This window comes from Papaver somniferum, chromosome 3 (genome assembly GCF_003573695.1).
Source record: "Papaver somniferum cultivar HN1 chromosome 3, ASM357369v1, whole genome shotgun sequence".
NCBI classification, from domain to species: Eukaryota; Viridiplantae; Streptophyta; class Magnoliopsida; order Ranunculales; family Papaveraceae; genus Papaver; species Papaver somniferum.
In genome coordinates this window covers 217453559-217471019 of record NC_039360.1, presented here as the reverse complement: position 1 = coordinate 217471019, position 17461 = coordinate 217453559, and the positions used below count along the sequence as shown (strand labels likewise).

The window sequence follows — 17461 nt, the reverse complement described above, 5'->3', positions numbered from 1 at the left end:
GATTTAAATAGAAGGACAATACCAATTAAATTGCAACTAACGCTTCAATCAACTAACACTTCATAACTTAATTTGCACATGCAGAGAAAGTTCATACAATTGAGGATCAAAATTGGAGTGAAATTCATTACTTTTTCTCTTCGCTCATGCTTACTTTGTCGCTCATTCTTTTCTCTTTTTTTTTCCAACTTTGAATATGGTTCGAAATGAATAGTTGTACTCTAGAAAACGATGTTGTAATGTGAAGATTTTGTGTTTTGAAAATGTTGTTGATGTTCTTCTTTTTCCCTTGTATTTATAGCATTTTAATTTTCCTTTATAAAAGTGACGATTTTGGCGGGATTTTTATATAATTTTTTGGATTTGAAATGGAAGGGCCTCAATGGAAAATGGGTATGTAGTGGAAGAATTCCGCAAATAATAGTTATTTTTTTATTTTAATTTCCATCCTCATTTTGGCTACGGATATAGTTAAAAGAATTTTTTTGGTGAGAAAGGAGAAAGATTTTTTCTTTTCTTTTGAAAAAGTACCCCCGCCCTTTTTCGCATTGATTTAAAATAAAAAAGTGAGAGGAAATATAATGAATATATTTTTCTCATCGGGTAATGTGTTGGTATGTGGTATGAAATGGGGTGTTGGTGGGTAACGAATAATGTTTCTTGCTTTTTACCTTTTCACTATCCTGCCGAAACAAGGATTTTTGCAGCCGTATTTTGTATCCGGTTACCAAGCGTATAAAACAATACTTTTACGGAGGGCACGAAATTGGGGTGTCAACAGTTGCGGTCTTTCAGAATAACTGTTTGCGGTTAACGAACAAAGTCGTGAACACCATTTCATACATGATATTTACTAAAAAGAGGTGGGTTGACAAGTTGGTGAAGAAAGTCCTGACGTTGGCCGGGTTTTCCCTGGCTGAGCTTCTCAGTTTCATTTACCTCTTCATGGCTTCCGTGCCACGTTTTGTTTAGATATGACTTTTTTTTTTCTTTTACAAAACGATTTTGATAAAGTATATTTTCTCAAACTTCTTGAGGAAGTAATTACCTATCTTTCCTTATAAGATATGGAGGAAGACCCTTCTTTAGGTATGAAATGCTTTTTTTCCCTTCAATATGTCATCTAGGCAGACGACTATCATCATTCCGGATCCTCTGACTTTGCCCACTATGCGTAGAAGACAAAAAGTTGGATTTTTATATGACGTGGATAACCACGTTTCCGCGAGAATCCTTTCGGACCAAATAAGTTTCCTAGTTAATTGAAGTCTCATTCTTTGCTTTTTACGAGTTTTTTTTAGTATCATTATCCTCAGCCATTGATTGCTTTCACAGAACTACACTTGGGCCCGTTTTCATGGGGGGACCGCTGGCATAACAGAGTGGTGGTTGGTGTTGAGAAAATGCAAAGGTGCACGTGAGCTTGTACAACGGCTGATATGAATTTATTGAATCTTTGAAGCCGTTCCATGATGGTTAGAATGCTTTAAGTGTGGTAGAGCAGTGGTGGGGTGATACTAATTCATTTCACTTACTACACCGTAAGTTAACCATCACTCCGTTGGATTTCTACATGATTACTGGCATCCTTGTGGGAATGGGAGCTCCTGTTCCGCTGGGTGTAAACATGACTTAGGAAAATTTCTGAAACATGAGAGTAAGATAACAAATTTTTTGTTTCAATTTGTAGTTATAGTTATGGAATTTAAAAAAAATAGAATTCCTTCGATGGAGGGCCTCATTGAATACTTGACCCGGAGTGTTATACCGATCCGACATCTTCATCCATTGCAAAACACTGATACCTCCATAGACGATTCCACCTTTCAAACGATTAGCAAACTTCTCAGCAATCGCTATAATCACAACAACAAACATAAAGGCAAAGGCATGGATAATCCAAACTGCACACACATGATGTAGATAAATGAGTTTGTATTAGCAAAACATTTAAAATGAAAAAAGTAAACAAAAGGACTTATAAAGAAATTATTTTAGAAAAGAAACTCTAAAATGAAGATTATTTCAATCAAAACATGAAAGATCTAATAAAATGAGATGTAATCTGATAGAGGAAGAACAACAATGCAGAAATATCAGAAGTAAAAGAGATTTAAGATCATGGAAAGCGTAAAATTTTAGTGACTGAGTTGACTCATTATGGTCGCTCGATTCACAAAGTATATTCTGGTAGAACTTTGAGTGAAACGGTCAGGAATTCCCACCCCTATAAGTACTCAATTTCAAATTCATTTCATCTCACACCAGAATTTCTAAATCTCTCTCTACAATTTTCAATCTCACACATCTTCCGTACTTTTCATTACTCTTCCTATTTTTCAAAGAACCTCAATGAAAATTTCATCATGGCTGAGTTCATAGGAAACCAACATGCTGCCGAAAATCAAGAAGTTGTTAACCAACCCAACCCAATAAGAAGGTGATTACCCAAATTTATTACTACAGAAGATGAATGTATTTGCAGGAATTATGTTCTTTTTACTGAGACTATCATTACAGATGCATTCCAACCCCAAACTTTTTGGGAAAGGGTATTTGGGAAATTTCAAGAACAAACAACGAACCCAAACAATCGTGATATTAACGGGTTGTGTCATCGCTTCACTGTAATTAAGAAGAAATTATTAAATATGTTGGTTTACTTCAGCAAGCGAGTCGAAACATGAGAAATATTGAAACCATGATGGACCTTGAATAAAGGTGTCATGCGGAATTTCGTCACATCACCGGAAAAGACTTGTAATTTGAAAGTTGTTTTGAGATTTTAAGAGGGTTTCCCAAATATAGTCCAATATTTATGTTTTAGTTTCTTAAATGTCAACTTAAGTCTAAGTATTAATTTTTAATATTTTTCTTATTTTATTAGTTTAAATTAATAAATTAAAATGTAAGACTGAATTAATAATAGATGATAAGATTAATTTTCAACAATACGAGTCAAATTTCAAATTCATTAAACTTTGAACTAATCATTAGTAGTCATTTTACATGACATGAAACTAGACACTAATAATTTAAATACATATTTTAAAAATAAAAATCTAAGAAAATGTTCTTCATCTTGTTCATCTTCTTCATTTCACATAACTTCTAATCAATGCGCTCATGAAGGGAGTTTCCTTTGTTTATCTTCTTGTTTGCCTTCAAACTAGCTTTGCCTTGATTTTCCTTGCTTTGAACTCTTCTTTGCTTTTTCTTAGGCTAAGTCTTATGGGCTAGATTTGATTTCTAGATTAGACAAAAAGCGTTGTAGATTAGACAAAAAGCGTTGTCTATTCTTCAACACTACTCCTGTCTCCAGATATATCTCGGATTCCAACTAGTAGCGAGATAGTTCCGTTGTTTCATTCAGACCAACCAAAATTTTACTTTTCGCAGAATGGTTCTGCGAGATTGATTTATTTTTTGATTCGATGGCTGAGTTGGTTGCGTTGTTCCATTCAACGCGGCCACAGAGAATGGTTCAACGCATTTAGTTGGTAGATTAGAATTGCCATAATACTTAGGGGGTTATTCTAGCTGACGTGGCCTTCCAATCTAGATGCTAGATTGGAAGGCCATAAGACTAAGCCTTAGCTACAGGTTTGAGTTGGTTAATATCTAAAACTTGAAGACTTCTTTGCTTTCTACTTTAATTCTTTATAACTATCACATCTCTTCTTAACAGCATCTTGAAGCACTACTCCAGAAAAATCAAGTTGTGTTGCCAAATCAAGTCGGGTTTGAAATTCTGCCATTAGATAAATTTTGAAATAATTTAGATTGAGCAAGAGAGAAATAGAGAAAATTTTGGTGTAAAAAATTAGTTTGAAAATTAACTATTTATGAGCGAGAAAGAAGTAGACGTCGGCGCTAGTCATTAGAGCGAGCGATATAATGAACATATCCAGCGATATACTCTTTATGACTGGCGTTTTTATCAATATCGCTCGTTAGGGATTCTATCGCTTAGTTATTTTTCCACAATGGCGCAACTAATTTGCCATGCCACTTGGTATGTCAAACATTATTTTTTAAGCTTGTGCATAGGAATAGGCTTTAAAAAAAAGCCAAATTGAAAAGTGAAAGTATCACTTTCCTTGAGACGGATGGAGTATTTTTCCTGCAACGTGTCAGGACCCTGAAATAAATTTCTTGTAAATTTAGGACCTCCAGTTAAAGTTTCTTAAAGAATGGACCTGAGACTAAACCAGGATATACTTAAAATTTATTAACCTACTACGGCTTCAAGGGATGGGAAAAACTAAAACCCTAACTAAACCTTGGAGAGGACCAGGAGAAGGGAGATTTGGAGATGGTAAAGTACATGAAGCTGAAGGGAGGTCGACATTTCAGACAAAGGCTTGTGTTGTCAACACTATCAGGAACTCCAATCTCAATTGAAGAAATCAGAGCTGATGAAACATGGCCAGGTCTACGTTCTCATGAAATCAAATTACTTCGATTGATAGAGTTGATATCTGATGGCGGCGCTGTTGTAATCAATGAAACTGGTAATCAAATTCGTCTGTAACTTTTTATTTTGGTTTCTGGGTTTTTGGTTTTTGGATTAATGAGGGTTTTGGTTGCAGGAACTAAATTGAAGTATAACCCAGGAGTACTAATATGCGGAAAGCGTCATGATGCGTTTGATTGTGGTCTTAGTAGATCAATCGGATATTTCCTTGAGCTGTTGATTGTTCTTGGTTTATTTGGAAAGAAGTCGCTTGAGATTAAGCTTAAAGGTTGGTATTTTCAACTTCTTATTTTTAGTTTTAGGTGTAATAGTTGTTTTCATCTCTTAGTTGATTAAGAACATGTGTAATACAGTTTTCTGAAATTGGAACTTGTTGTAGTTCAAGGTAATAAATTGAAGAGGTGAGTTGCTTATGTTTTGGTTTCATTACTGTAAGGAGGATTTTGGATTGTCTATTTTGGTATATACACACGGTTTCATTCCAAGAGTTTCATTTACGTTTCCATCAAAAAAAAAAAAAAAAAAGAAGAAGAAGAAACATTTAGGTCTTTTTAACTAATCGGTTTCCTGCGCGCCTTTCCTCACAGACGATGTCAATTTTAGATTCTAGTCTGTTATACAATTGCATGGTTGTACTCGTCATTCATATCTGCCTTTCAAGTAGGTGTTGTGATGATCAAAGACGCATGACTAGATGTGCTGGGATACAGTAAAGGTTAAAGCCCTTTGGAGTCCAATGATAGAAGAACATTCATTTGTTAGTGTTGTTACTGACATGTAGGAGATGCTTTCATCAGGAATCACTAACGATGCGAAGGATCCAACTGTTGATACTTTCCGGTCGACTACATTGAATATTGTGAAACGCTTTGGGATTGATTCAGAAGGAGTGGATCTGAAAATAGTGAACCGTGGAGCTCCACCATTGGGTGGTGGTGAAGTAATTTTGAAAGTTCCGATGGTTGAAAGTAGCTTATCAGTAAGTATCTTGTGTAATTAGGAATAGAACAATAGGGAGCTTTACGTACATTATCATGCTGCTTAGGGTTAACTTGGTATAGGTGCTCTTTTATATAGGCAGTTACATGGATTGATGAAGGAATGGTTAAAAGAATCAGAGGAACAACTTTCTCCACCAGAGTGTCTTCTCAGTTTGAAAACATGATGATTCATGCTGCTCGTGGAATCTTCAATCGCCTACTTCCTGATGTTCATATATTTACAGATCATAAAGCTGGAGATAAAGCTGGGAAGTATGTGCTTTTTTACACGAGTGTTTCTATGCAGAAATATGTTTTTATATTTTGCAAGATACTAGCTGATATTATTTTCCAAGAAATTGAAATATAATTCACATGTTTCATTGGTTCTGTTGCAGATCTCCTGGCTTTGGTATTTCATTGGTCGCTGAGACCACATCAGGGTGTTTCATCTCTACTGATACTGCAGTTAGCTATGCAAGAGGGGAGGATGATGAGGATGATGAGAGGAAGGAGCTGATGCCGCCTGAAGAGATTGGTGAACAAGCTGCTTCTATGCTTCTAGGAGAGATTGAACAAGGAGGAGTGGTGGACTCAACACATCAGGTTTGTAACTGAGCTGTAATTTTGTGTGACACCTTTTCCGTTATTCACTTATTTGTTATTATGATTTCGTACCTTATCAACACATTAACTTTTTGATGACATGAAACCCTAAAACATCTGATACCCATTAACCTACATGAAACCCTAAAACAGTCCATGCTTTAGTCTGCATTTGCAGAATTCCTATTTCTTTTTCGTTTAAATAAATGATGATACAAAGCTTGATTAGGAAGGCCAGTACTATGATGTTGTTTAGTCACCTGAGTTGCTGAGGGTTGAACATCTGAGCACCTACATGTCTGGGTAATGCATAATTTGCTGTATGGAAGGGCTAGATATCGTAAAAAGCGGTAATTAGGTTAGCTGTTGAGGAATTTTCTTGTTTTCTACTCCCATCAGCCCATGACTGCCATGTTTGTTTATGTGTGTGTGCGTTATTTCAAGTAAGTCTTAAGTGACATACTGACGGACCATGGGGTATCAGTTTTTGTAATGATGATTGGTGAGAATTATTGCAAAATTTATGGGGTTGTATGGGATATGGATGAATGTTACGAACTTTATACATCTCTCAGCACTCCTTTTTTTTATTAGTTATGTTACCTTCTCCCCACTGTGCGCATAAAATTGACTATATATAATATTGGATTGCAGGGTTTATTATTCCTTCTTTGCGCTTTATGCCCGCAAGATGTTTCAAAGGTTCGTGTTGGAAAGCTCTCACCTTATGCTATAGAAACACTCAGACATATCAGAGATTTCCTCGGTGTCAAGTTTGTTATTACGCCTGATCCATCAACAGAAACTGTCATACTAAAGTGTGTGGGCTGTGGTTTGAAAAATCTCTCAAGAAAGTTCTCGTGATACCAACTATTAGTCAGGGGATGGTTTTTTTGAATAGTGAACTTTGTTTCGACAGGCTCACAACAAGTAATGCAAACGAGACTGTACAAGCTATAAGAAAAACACTTGGTAGATGGACAACAGTATTAAAATTTCATAGTTATGTTGTTTATGTTAACTAATTCTGTGTGGGATTCACATATGTTGCAGCATTAGATTTGATTTGTTGCTGTGGGATACCATCTCTGTTTTCCCGAGTCAAACATCAAATGACATCACAGGGGATTCAAACTGTTACCTTTTTTTCGGTTTCCTTGTAAGAATTCAAGAAGTGCTACATGGCTCCCATCCCAGTGTGGATGATCGGAAATGCAACATTCAGACTAACCAAAAAAAGAAGGAAAAGATGTCGAAGATGATAATATAATCCAATAAGGTTCATTTTTAATGATAAAGAAACAAAATGCAGCAAAATATAAAGAATTGAGAACATTAATTTACAATATTTATACTCCCTACAATAGATTTGCCTAACCTAAAACCCCTCCAGGGTAAAATTAGAAATCTTTGATCGACATATTAAGAGATCAAAATAAGTTAACCATACATCTAAATTTGTAACATGCAGAAATAATCACCATTCACACATCATTTTGTAATTACCACCTGGCACCTTCTTGGCTTTATGTACTATTTCTGGAGTTTTCATTCCATGAAACAGTAACTCTTTGTATTCAAAGAAATAGGAGTTCATGATTGATGCATATGGTCTTCCTATCCACCTCCAAATCGCAATGTATCATTCTTAGTCTCTGTTAATAAGCCATGCTCCATGGCTCTACAATATTAAATTCTCTAGCTCTACAAGACTACTTACGTATTCACATCACTACAGTCATTATCTACTGAACATCCAGCTATTTCAGACATTACAAATTTGTTCAGCTGCTTTCACTTCCTTGCTACACCCTCCGATCCATTCATCCATTGGACTGATAGGTTCAAGAAATATGTGAGTGTAATCTGAGTTTGAAGCAAGTACATTTTGCAACCGGAGGTTATGGTGAACGAAAGTCAGCTCAGCCAACCGTTTTTGCTCTAAACAGTTTCTTCCCTTCATATGTAGTTCCTCAGTTAGACTCCTTCTCAAACCATATCTTAAGGCACCAGTACAGGTCTGAGACAGAATTCTTATAGCAAATCGTTGTAATTCAGGGTATTCGCCTCCATACAGGGCTGAAAGCAGAATAGCAATCATCAATTCAGGATCAAAGATTCAGCCTATAGTTGATAATAAAAAACTAACCAGATATTGTAACAAGATAAATGTAACTGACAAGATGGAAACTAGAGTAAATATTGAATATTCTTCATACCTGGAGCAAGCGTTGCTCTTTGATCAACAGCATCCCCATCGCCGAAAGTTCCACTAGCATTTCTATACTTATCGAATTGTGATGCTATCAAGTCTTGTTCACGTTCATCCTCCACAATTCGCACGATGCAGCACAGAAGTCCGGCCTTGACCTCATTATCAGCATAGAAATCTTTAAAGTAAAAGAGACCCGGATTTAAATAGTAGCCTGCTGCGTGGATAGGGCTATGGAGTTGGTCATCCCAAATCTCATTCGACAACTGTCCAAAAAGGCTCATATTTGGTTTTCCTGCCTTCATACTTCTTTTTTATTTCCTCCTTGACCTGGTCCATTTTCTCGTATATGTAGCCCAACTGAGGTCTACTATCTCCTCCATTAATTAGATGCAGAGCATTTATAAGTGGAATACTTGCCTTCAAAAGCATATCGACTTCAGTCCAGAAAGATGGCTCCCCGGTGACCAAATCAGCCACCATCCTTCCATCTGCTGTTGAAGCCAAGGTCAAGTTCTTCCATTCTGGCGAAGTAAACATCTTCCTCAAATTCTTCTTTTGAGACTTGATTATCTGCAATATTGAAAAAGGCACCATTGATCTTATCCTGCAGGAACTAACCAGGTCGAACCCATGAGTGTGTTTCCTCATGAGCTTCAAAACTGTGGCATGGCTGTAAATGAACTTAGTAATGGCATTTGCTTTGCTGAGAACTCCTCTCTCAGTAGCCAACATTCCTATCTTCTCCAACATGAGGCCTATGCAGTGAGATGCACAAAAAGTCCAAAATATACTCTTATATTTCACTGTCATTTGTTTACCAACTTCCTCCATTGAACCCAGGGTAGTGTATGTGACAATTTGAACCACATTCTGCACTCCAACCTCATCAATAACTCCACTTATCAATGAGATCATGGCATCTACATCTCCAATGGAATCTGAGAAATCGGCAGACTTCAAGAATATGGGACCCTGTGAGCTATCAACTATAAAATTAACCATATTCCGCCCTTTCTCATCGGTCCACCCATCCAGCAATATACTGCACCCTGTGCTTCCCCAAGAACACACAACTTCCTGCACATGCTCTCGCATTGCTTTCAGTTCTCCCTCTAGGATCCACCCTTTTAGATCATCACAACTAGGGACCTTGTATGTCGTGGATTCACCTCCAACCAAAGCATGTATCATTTTCTCAAAGGTAGATGAGTTTGCAGCACTAAAATCAATTCCATTTTCTATAAAGAATCTGCCGATACACCTCTGGGTTTGCCTGGATGAGTCATCTTCAGCGTCTTCTTTATTCTTCACTTTGTTTTTCTTTTCGGGGTTAGGCATAACCTGTAATTTCTCATCTTTTTGCTCTGATCCCGAGTACTCCATTATAACACTTGGTTTCCTCTTCCGCAACAAAGCGGGTAGGTTGTATTTGTTCATTTGTACCTTAATATCCTCTGGAACTTCAACGCAAGGTGATATAGTTCCACGTATTCCGCCTAAGTGTTGCTTAAGGACAGTATAACTATAGATCTCCTTTGCGCAATAATTGCACCTAACCCAATCTTTTTTCTTATCAAGAAGTGTACAATGATCTTGAATGTCTATACTCTTCATCAGGGGCCGAGTCATCAGAGCTGGAATCCCTCTTCCAAGAAGAACTAGATTCGGACAATTGAAGAACTTCCCTGTGTTCATCTGGTTTCTTTGTTTCTGGAAACAAACTGTTCCTCATATGTAACTTAAAATCCTCTGGGACTTTAACACAAGGCACTACATATTCATGCAGTCCTCCTAAGTGATACTTAAGAAGAAAGTAAGTATCTATTTCTTTTCCACAATAATTGCACCTAACTCGCTTTTTGACGCCATCTACAAATGAACCATGATCCTGAGAACCTACAATAGCTGCATTCTTACCTTGTCCAGAATTGTTCACATGTGTTATCGTTGTTCTAGGCAAACTGTTCCTCATTTGTAACTTAACATCCTCTGGAACTTTAACACAAGGTACTACAGATTCATGCATTCCTCCTAAGTGATACTTAAGAAGATAGTAACTATCTATTTCTTTTCCACAATAATTGCACCTAACTCGCTTTTTGACGTCATCTACAAGTGCACCATGATCATGAAAACCTACAACAGCATCGTTCTTACCTTGTCTAGAATTGTTCACATATGCTGTCTTTGTTCTGGACAAACTGCTTCCACTTTGTACCTTCACATCCTCTGGGATGTTAACACAAGGTGCCATAATTGTACTACGATCAAGAATGCACACGTTCGCTTCATTCGTTGCCATTGCTTTAAATCGAAAATCTCTTTCTGGCAAACTTATCTTTTCAATTCTGCAACACCATAATTCAGTAAAAACGCAAAATCATTAGAGTTCTGTGTATATATATGCTCTATATTATTGACAAAATCATTTGTTCTGTGTATATATAAGAACAAATGTACAAGTATAACGAACAATTGCTTATGTAAACAAATCTCAACCACCATAATCCTAAACAAGAAAATGTTGCATGAATCTATGATAGTTACGATTAAGGGTGCTCAGCAGCCATCCAGATTGTACATTAATCTAACAAGAATTGATACTAGTCCATAGAAATGAGCATGCAATAGAAAAGAAGAGCAAAATTGTACATTAATCCAACCAGAATGAAGAACTCATGTCATGGAAATCTCAACTAAAGCTTCATTAATTGACAACTAAAGATGAACAAGGGTTTCAATTAGAACAACTCAAACATTCGAATTAAAGAAAAATCCTAGAGATACATCCAGATATAGAAACAAAATAAGGCCAGAAGAAGTAAAAAAGCTTAAACCCACTAACTAAATAAGGCAAGAAGAAACTTTGATCATGATTTATGAACCTAACATCCAACAAATTTCTTTCTCGGCAACCATTAAAATTACTGCATGTTGAGTTATAACCCATGAGGGCTAGTGTTATGAGCAAAAAAAAAAAAAGAAACCCATTACTCAAGATCAAGAGGCAATAAACTTGAAGGAAATCAGAAGAAGAAACAGTGACATGTTTTACTACACCATGAAAAAACAACACAAAGGGTCAAGTTACTCACTTGGAACAACAATTTTGTTTGGATGGTAAAAGAGGAGGAGAACTTTGGGGAGAGTGTTTGATGATGCTGTAAAAATCTAGTCTTGATTTTGTTAAACAACAGCAAACAAATGGGGTGACATGAGGTGATGAAAGAATTAGAAAATGATTTCACTGAAAAATGAGAAAGGAGGAAGGAATAGAGGCGGTCTGAGTCTCACTTTATCAGACTGTACGTCTGCCCTGCTGTTGTCAAACTGAAATTCAGAAAACGAAATTCTCATCCGTCGTTTTGTTTCTACGGTAATGAAATGGGTCCCTTATCAGTTTTACCGCAATACATCTGTCCTTTTGTTTCCAATTCCAAATTGTTAATTTGTTAGGGCAATTCCTATGGAAAGAACGGACTTGGAATTTGTTTATTTTGCTCCCACTATGGAATGAACAAACATGAAAAATGGATGTTCAAATCAACAAATCTGTTGATTTGAACATCGAGTCGGAACATCCAACGCGCGTCTGTGATAACGACGGGCGATATTTCTACCAATAGCTGGCGTCAGAAGAAATTACGCCCGTTCATGCAAAAAACGCCAGAGACACTTGGATTGACGCCAAGTACAATCCCTGATTATTTTACTACTTTTAACCTTATTTTATCTCACTTCATCATATTTTATCTCACTCCATCCTATTTTATCTCAAAGTTTGAGGGTGAAAACGATTTCTGCTGATTTTGGTAATTTCAGGTGTGTGGGTGAGAAACGAGTTTAAACCCTAAACAATGTACTGCAAGGGAGTACTTTAGATTCGAGATATCAATCTGTACAAATCCGTCCTAAACCAAGAAATGGCTGTTCCAGACTTGCTTCGGTCACAAAGTGAAGGAGAAGGGTTGGTTTTGGGGAGGGAAGCGAAGAGAATGTTGAGACCATAATAGTTGATTCTGGAAGAGTAGTTGTTTCACGACTTGTATCAGAAAGTGGGAAGCTAACAGATGGAAATCTAGCAAATATTTTCTGAGTGTTGTATCCTCCTGACCTGAACTTGTTGTTCGGTGGAAATAGGTAAGACCTATGTATACAAGTCGAAGTGAAACGTACTCTGGTCTCGTAAGAAATGGAAAACGGATGAGTAAATGGGAGGAGGTGGTAACCGGTAGCGCCTGGAATTGATGTTCCATAAAAGAAAGTTTACCATTACTCCTTGTATTTACTAACCGCCTCATCCTTAAGACACTGTCTTATAACGAGCTTAGTGTACACCGCACGCTGTAAACTGTCAAACCAATACCCAATGAGCATCCCCCAGTTTGTGACATGTGTTGATGTCTCGAGTGTTTTCGTGGAAAACATGTAGCATGTTGTTGTTCGGCAAGTTGAGCTTGGGAGACTTGCTGGCTCGGTGGTGACCTTCGACGGTCGAGATTTTGCATCTCGAAAGGAAGGGTAGACGTTGATTATTGCAACCCTTCGTTTCGTAGTCAGTGGCATGAAAGCATGGCCGTACGGCTTTAATATGGCCTAGTTTAGGTGCGGCCAAAAGTTAGGGTTTTGGCATTGTTTGGGCGCAGCCAAATTAGGGCTTGGCGTCGGGCCAAAGGTTGCCATGCGTTAGCTGGTAACCTTGGGCGGCTAAGATCTGCATCTTAGATGGAAAAGTGGCTGTTGATCTTCGCAAGCCTTTGTTTCGGTAGACGCATAGGTAAGGCCGGCATGGTATGGCGCAACAAGGTGGTTGGCATGCCATTGGCACATGTGGCATGGCTGGCATGCCTTGGTTCTGGCCAAAACAAAGGTTTTGGCATTGGTCCAAAGGTTACCATGCGTTGGTTGGCGATCTTGGACGGCTTAGATTTGCATCTTACATAGAAGGATGGTCGTTGATCGTCTCCAGCCTTTGTTTTGGTAACAACATAGGGTAGGCCGACATGGTATGGCGCGGTAAGGTGGCTAGCATGCCATTGGCACATGTGGCATGGCCGGCATGCCTTGGCGCGGTTTGGGAGTGACCAAAACTAGGGTTTTGGCGTTGGGCCAAAAGTTACCATGTGTTGGTTGGTGACCTTGGACGGCTGAGATTTGCATCTAAGATGGAAGGGTGGCCGTTGATTTCCGCACGCCTTTGTTTTAGTAATCGCATAGGGAAGGCCGGCATGGTATGGCGCGGCAAGGTGGCTGGCATGCCATTGGCACATGTGGCATGGCCGGTATGCCTTGGCGCGGTTTGGGCGTGACCAAAACTAGGGTTTTGGCGTTGGGACAAAGGTTACCATGTGTTGGTTGGTGACCTTGGACGGCTGAGATTTGCATCTAAGATGGAAGGGTGGTTGTTGATTGTCGCAAGCCTTCGTTTTTGCAGCCGTGAAGGGAAGGCCAGCATGACATGGGTTAGGCGCGGCAAGGTGGATGGCGCGGCATGCCATTGGCACATGTGGCATGGTCGGCATGCCTTGGCGTGGTTTAGGCGCGGCCAAACTAGGGTTTTAGCGTTGGGTCAAAAGTTACCGTGCGTTGGTTGGTGACCTTGGACGGATGAGATTTTCATCTAAGATGGAAGGGTGGTCGTTGATTGTCCCACGCCTTCGTTTTGGCAGCCGTGAAGGGAAGGCCGGCATGGCATGGGTTAGGCGCGGCAAGGTGGATGGCGCGGCATGCCATTGGCACATGTGGCATGGTCGGCATGCCTTGGCGTAGTTTAGGCGCGGCCAAACTAGGGTTTTGGCGTTGGGCCAAAGGTTACCATCCGTTGTTTGGAGACCTTGGACGGCTAAGATTTGCATCTAAGATGGAAGGGTGTCCGTTGATCATCGCACGCCTTCGTTTTGGTAGCCGCATAGGGAAGGCCGGCATGGTATGGCTAGGGCTGCACATGGTTCGGTTTTTATCGGTTTTTGGCAAAACCTAAACCGAAACCAAAGTACTCGGTTTTCCAATAATGAAAACCAATGAAACCATATAGCATATTCGGTTTCATTGGTTTCGGTTTCTACTCGGTTTTGTTAAAAACCATACGATTTTTGGTTAACCGAATGATTTATAAGCAATAATGTGCCAGTGCTTTATAGTTTACACAAACAGTACACCCAATACTATAAGCGGCAGAAAAGTTTACTGGCAACATATCATAGGCATAAATGACGAGCAACTAAAATGACAACAAAAGGCTTTAACTCGAATAATCCTCCTAAGAGTCCTAACCATTCATTAACTACAATTCATCAGTATGAAAAGATTCATTCTGCTATGGTCACTACTAATCGGTTAACCAATTGGTTTTTGGTTCGGTTTTAAGATAAAACCTAAACCGAAACCAATACTTTTGGTTATCTGAAACCGACAACCATTAATAAACCATAACAATATGGTTTCGGTTCGGTTTGGTTTAAAATCTTCGGTTTCGGTTTTCGGTTCTGGTTCGGTTTTGTGCAGCCCTAGGTATGGCGCGGCAAGGTGGTTGGCATGCCATTGGCACATGTGGCATGGCATGCCTTGGCGCGGTTTGGTGTGGCCAAAACTAGGGTTTGGGCCAAAGGTTACCATGCGATGTTTGACGACCTTGGACGGCTAAGATTTGCATCTAAGATGGAAGGGTGGCCGTTGATTATCGCGTTTTGGTATCCGCATAGGGAAGGCCGGCATGGTATGGTGCAGCAATATGGTTGGCATGCCATAGGCACATGTGGTGCGGATGGCATGGTTGGCATGCCTTGGAACGGAGGTGCGGATGGCATGGCATGCCATTGGCGTAGTGGTGCGGCTGGCATGGTTGGCATGCTGTGGCGCGGAGGTGCGGCTGGCATGGTTGGCATGCCTTGGCGCGGTAGCATGAGAATTAGGGTTTGGCATAAATGATGTCAGTCAGTGTTAAGGGTTCTGCCGTGGAACATGACCCATGTAAAAAAAAAGGGTACCCCGGTAATTCTTACGTAGGCATGCTGATTGATTCAATAAATGTGCTAATGGTCATAGTGACGTCATGTCAGATGTACAGTTTTACGATTTTGACCCTAAGCTAAAAACCACCATCAACATTAAATCCCCTGCTTAGCTCTAAACAGGAGCATTGTTGCGAGGTAAGCATAAGATGGTGACAGACGAGGATAAAATCGAAATACCAAGTTGTGAAAAGAAGGTCAAGAAGACCCGACTAACCTTTTTCGAGAGGTAAGGAGAGTTCGTGATTCTCGTGTTGGCGGCCTTGCATAGATTCTACTTATGGTGTTACTGGCTAGACCGTGAAGTGGTGAGATGTAGATTGTCGGCTTGGAATGGGAGCAGCAGGCGTTGGTCGGCTTGGAATGGGAGGAAACTGGCTTCGGTCAGCGAAATGGTGAAAACTGTCTTCAGTCCGCAGAATGGTGTAAAATGGTTTCAGAACTTCGGCTACCAAACGATGGTGATGACGCTGGAACTTCAGTTATCAAATGGTAGTGATGGCGCCTGGCAACTTTGTCGAAATCAGGGTTTGGGATGCCGAAACCCTAATTAGCGCTCCTTACTAAAATCGTTGTAGAATTCTCGTACGAACTCGGATTTTGACGGTCCGCCCCTCCATATGTCCGGAAAAGAATTTCCTATATCCCTTCGCGAGATTATTTAGGTTTTGAGCTTGTTTAGGAGGTGAAAACGGACCGACAGTGAAACTCATGAAGAATTCAGGAGGGATGTTGCGGGCCCAGGGTATCACAGTCGCGCCGAGTCATCTGTTCCCGTTCATGGAGAAAGAAGGGAACTTTATTCTATGCAAAACTCTAGAAACTCCGTCCGTATGAAAAGAGGTATTGACCTTCTTCTGTTTTCTGTTGCTCGTTTGTATCCGCGCTTTCGTCTGCAGTGTCTCTCCAGTGGATTCCAAAATTTACCAAACTCCATTGCGTTATTGGGACGGATGGATTGAATATATGGTCGGCAACGATCATGTCAGGGTTAATCTTGGAGATTGTGGTTGCGGTGTCGGTCCATCCCCGGCTTTAGGTTTTTCAGTGCCTGGACCTTTTGATCGTGATGATGATGTGCTGTGAATACTTGTATGGTCGAAAAATTCTGGCACCCCCGGATGAAATAGGGAGACGTTCCGTTGCCGATGTGCTGCTATCAGGTCTTCCATGACTTTATTCCAAGCGACATCCTTCGAACCATCTTATGAATCTTGGAATATCGTATGAAATGAGATGTGGTAAGAAGTCTCCAGTTATACTTCGGTTTGATCCAATGGCATGGATGAATATGTGAATGTATCTTTGTTGCGTGCTCTTGAAGTCTTCGGTGTACATGTACGGCTTCGTGTTGAGAAATTCCTACGGCTTGTGAAACTTAGACAGTGATGATGTTGAAATCAGAAATAACCTGGCTGAGGGGAATGAAAGCGTCTCATGTTGGTAGTCCCCATGTGTATCCTATTTTCATTGCATCGCCTTGAATCCGCGTCCACGTGATTTGATACAAGCTTATCGTACTCTTATGGATGTGACGCTGGGATGCTCAGGATATCGCATAGATGAAATATTCTGGATAGCGAAGATGTAGGAATGAGGGAGTTATGTTGTTTATCACGGCTCTCTCTGTTTCTTCAAGAAAATGTTTCAGCCGCGTCTCTGGAGTTATCTCATGAGTCTTTGATGGTCGTCAATGGACTGCGAAGTGAAGTCCCCAGTCGCATTTTTCTTCAGTTTCTGAAGTTGTAATCCTCTGAGCAGGCTTGGGATCCTCCGCGGCTTCGTAAAGTGTTGAAGGCGTCTTCTAGACAAAGAGGTGATGATATTCTTGCGTTGCACCCTTGAAGAGTAGATGACCTTGTTACGGCTATGGACTTTTGGTTGACTGTGTCTTTTGAGATTTGATAGTGAAGGGATTTCGTGCATATCCTCAGTCCTCAAGTATGGTTTACATGTTTCCATCTTTGTAATGATTTCTGATGTGGTGAAGCTCTGGATGGTATCAAAAAATGAGCGGAAAAAATTCTTGGTAGCAGATGTAATCAGAAGAGACTACATTGTCGTGGTAACAAATTAGGTTGGCTGGAATTGTATGGGAAACCGTGGAAGTAAAAGGATTGGATGGAGTTCTACGGGCATCCGTGGAAGTAAAAGGATTGGCTGGATGCGTAAG

At 39.8% G+C, this 17461-nt stretch overlaps 3 protein-coding genes across 3 annotated transcripts; 1 reads left to right on the top strand and 2 right to left on the bottom strand.

Annotated features, from left to right (window-relative positions):
* The first annotated feature begins 4263 nt into the window (after positions 1-4263).
* Positions 4264-7148, top strand: LOC113358667 (probable RNA 3'-terminal phosphate cyclase-like protein). The gene is made up of 6 exons (XM_026602283.1): positions 4264-4514; positions 4593-4745; positions 5275-5456; positions 5555-5730; positions 5856-6063; positions 6718-7148. Exons 1-6 carry the CDS (start codon positions 4316-4318, stop codon positions 6925-6927), a joined length of 1128 nt encoding a protein of 375 aa, XP_026458068.1. The 5' UTR covers positions 4264-4315; the 3' UTR covers positions 6928-7148.
* Positions 7149-7380: 232 nt separating this feature from the next.
* Positions 7381-10074, bottom strand: LOC113362116. The gene is made up of 2 exons (XM_026605102.1): positions 8283-10074; positions 7381-8142 (listed from the first exon to the last, which is right to left on the bottom strand). Exon 1 carries the CDS (start codon positions 9971-9973, stop codon positions 8531-8533), a length of 1443 nt encoding a protein of 480 aa, XP_026460887.1. The 5' UTR covers positions 9974-10074; the 3' UTR covers positions 7381-8142; positions 8283-8530.
* LOC113360662 lies at positions 10007-11492 on the bottom strand. Its single transcript, XM_026604147.1, has 3 exons — positions 11374-11492; positions 10131-10626; positions 10007-10048 (listed from the first exon to the last, which is right to left on the bottom strand). Exons 2-3 carry the CDS (start codon positions 10578-10580, stop codon positions 10007-10009), a joined length of 492 nt encoding a protein of 163 aa, XP_026459932.1. The 5' UTR covers positions 10581-10626; positions 11374-11492.
* Positions 11493-17461: the final 5969 nt, after the last annotated feature.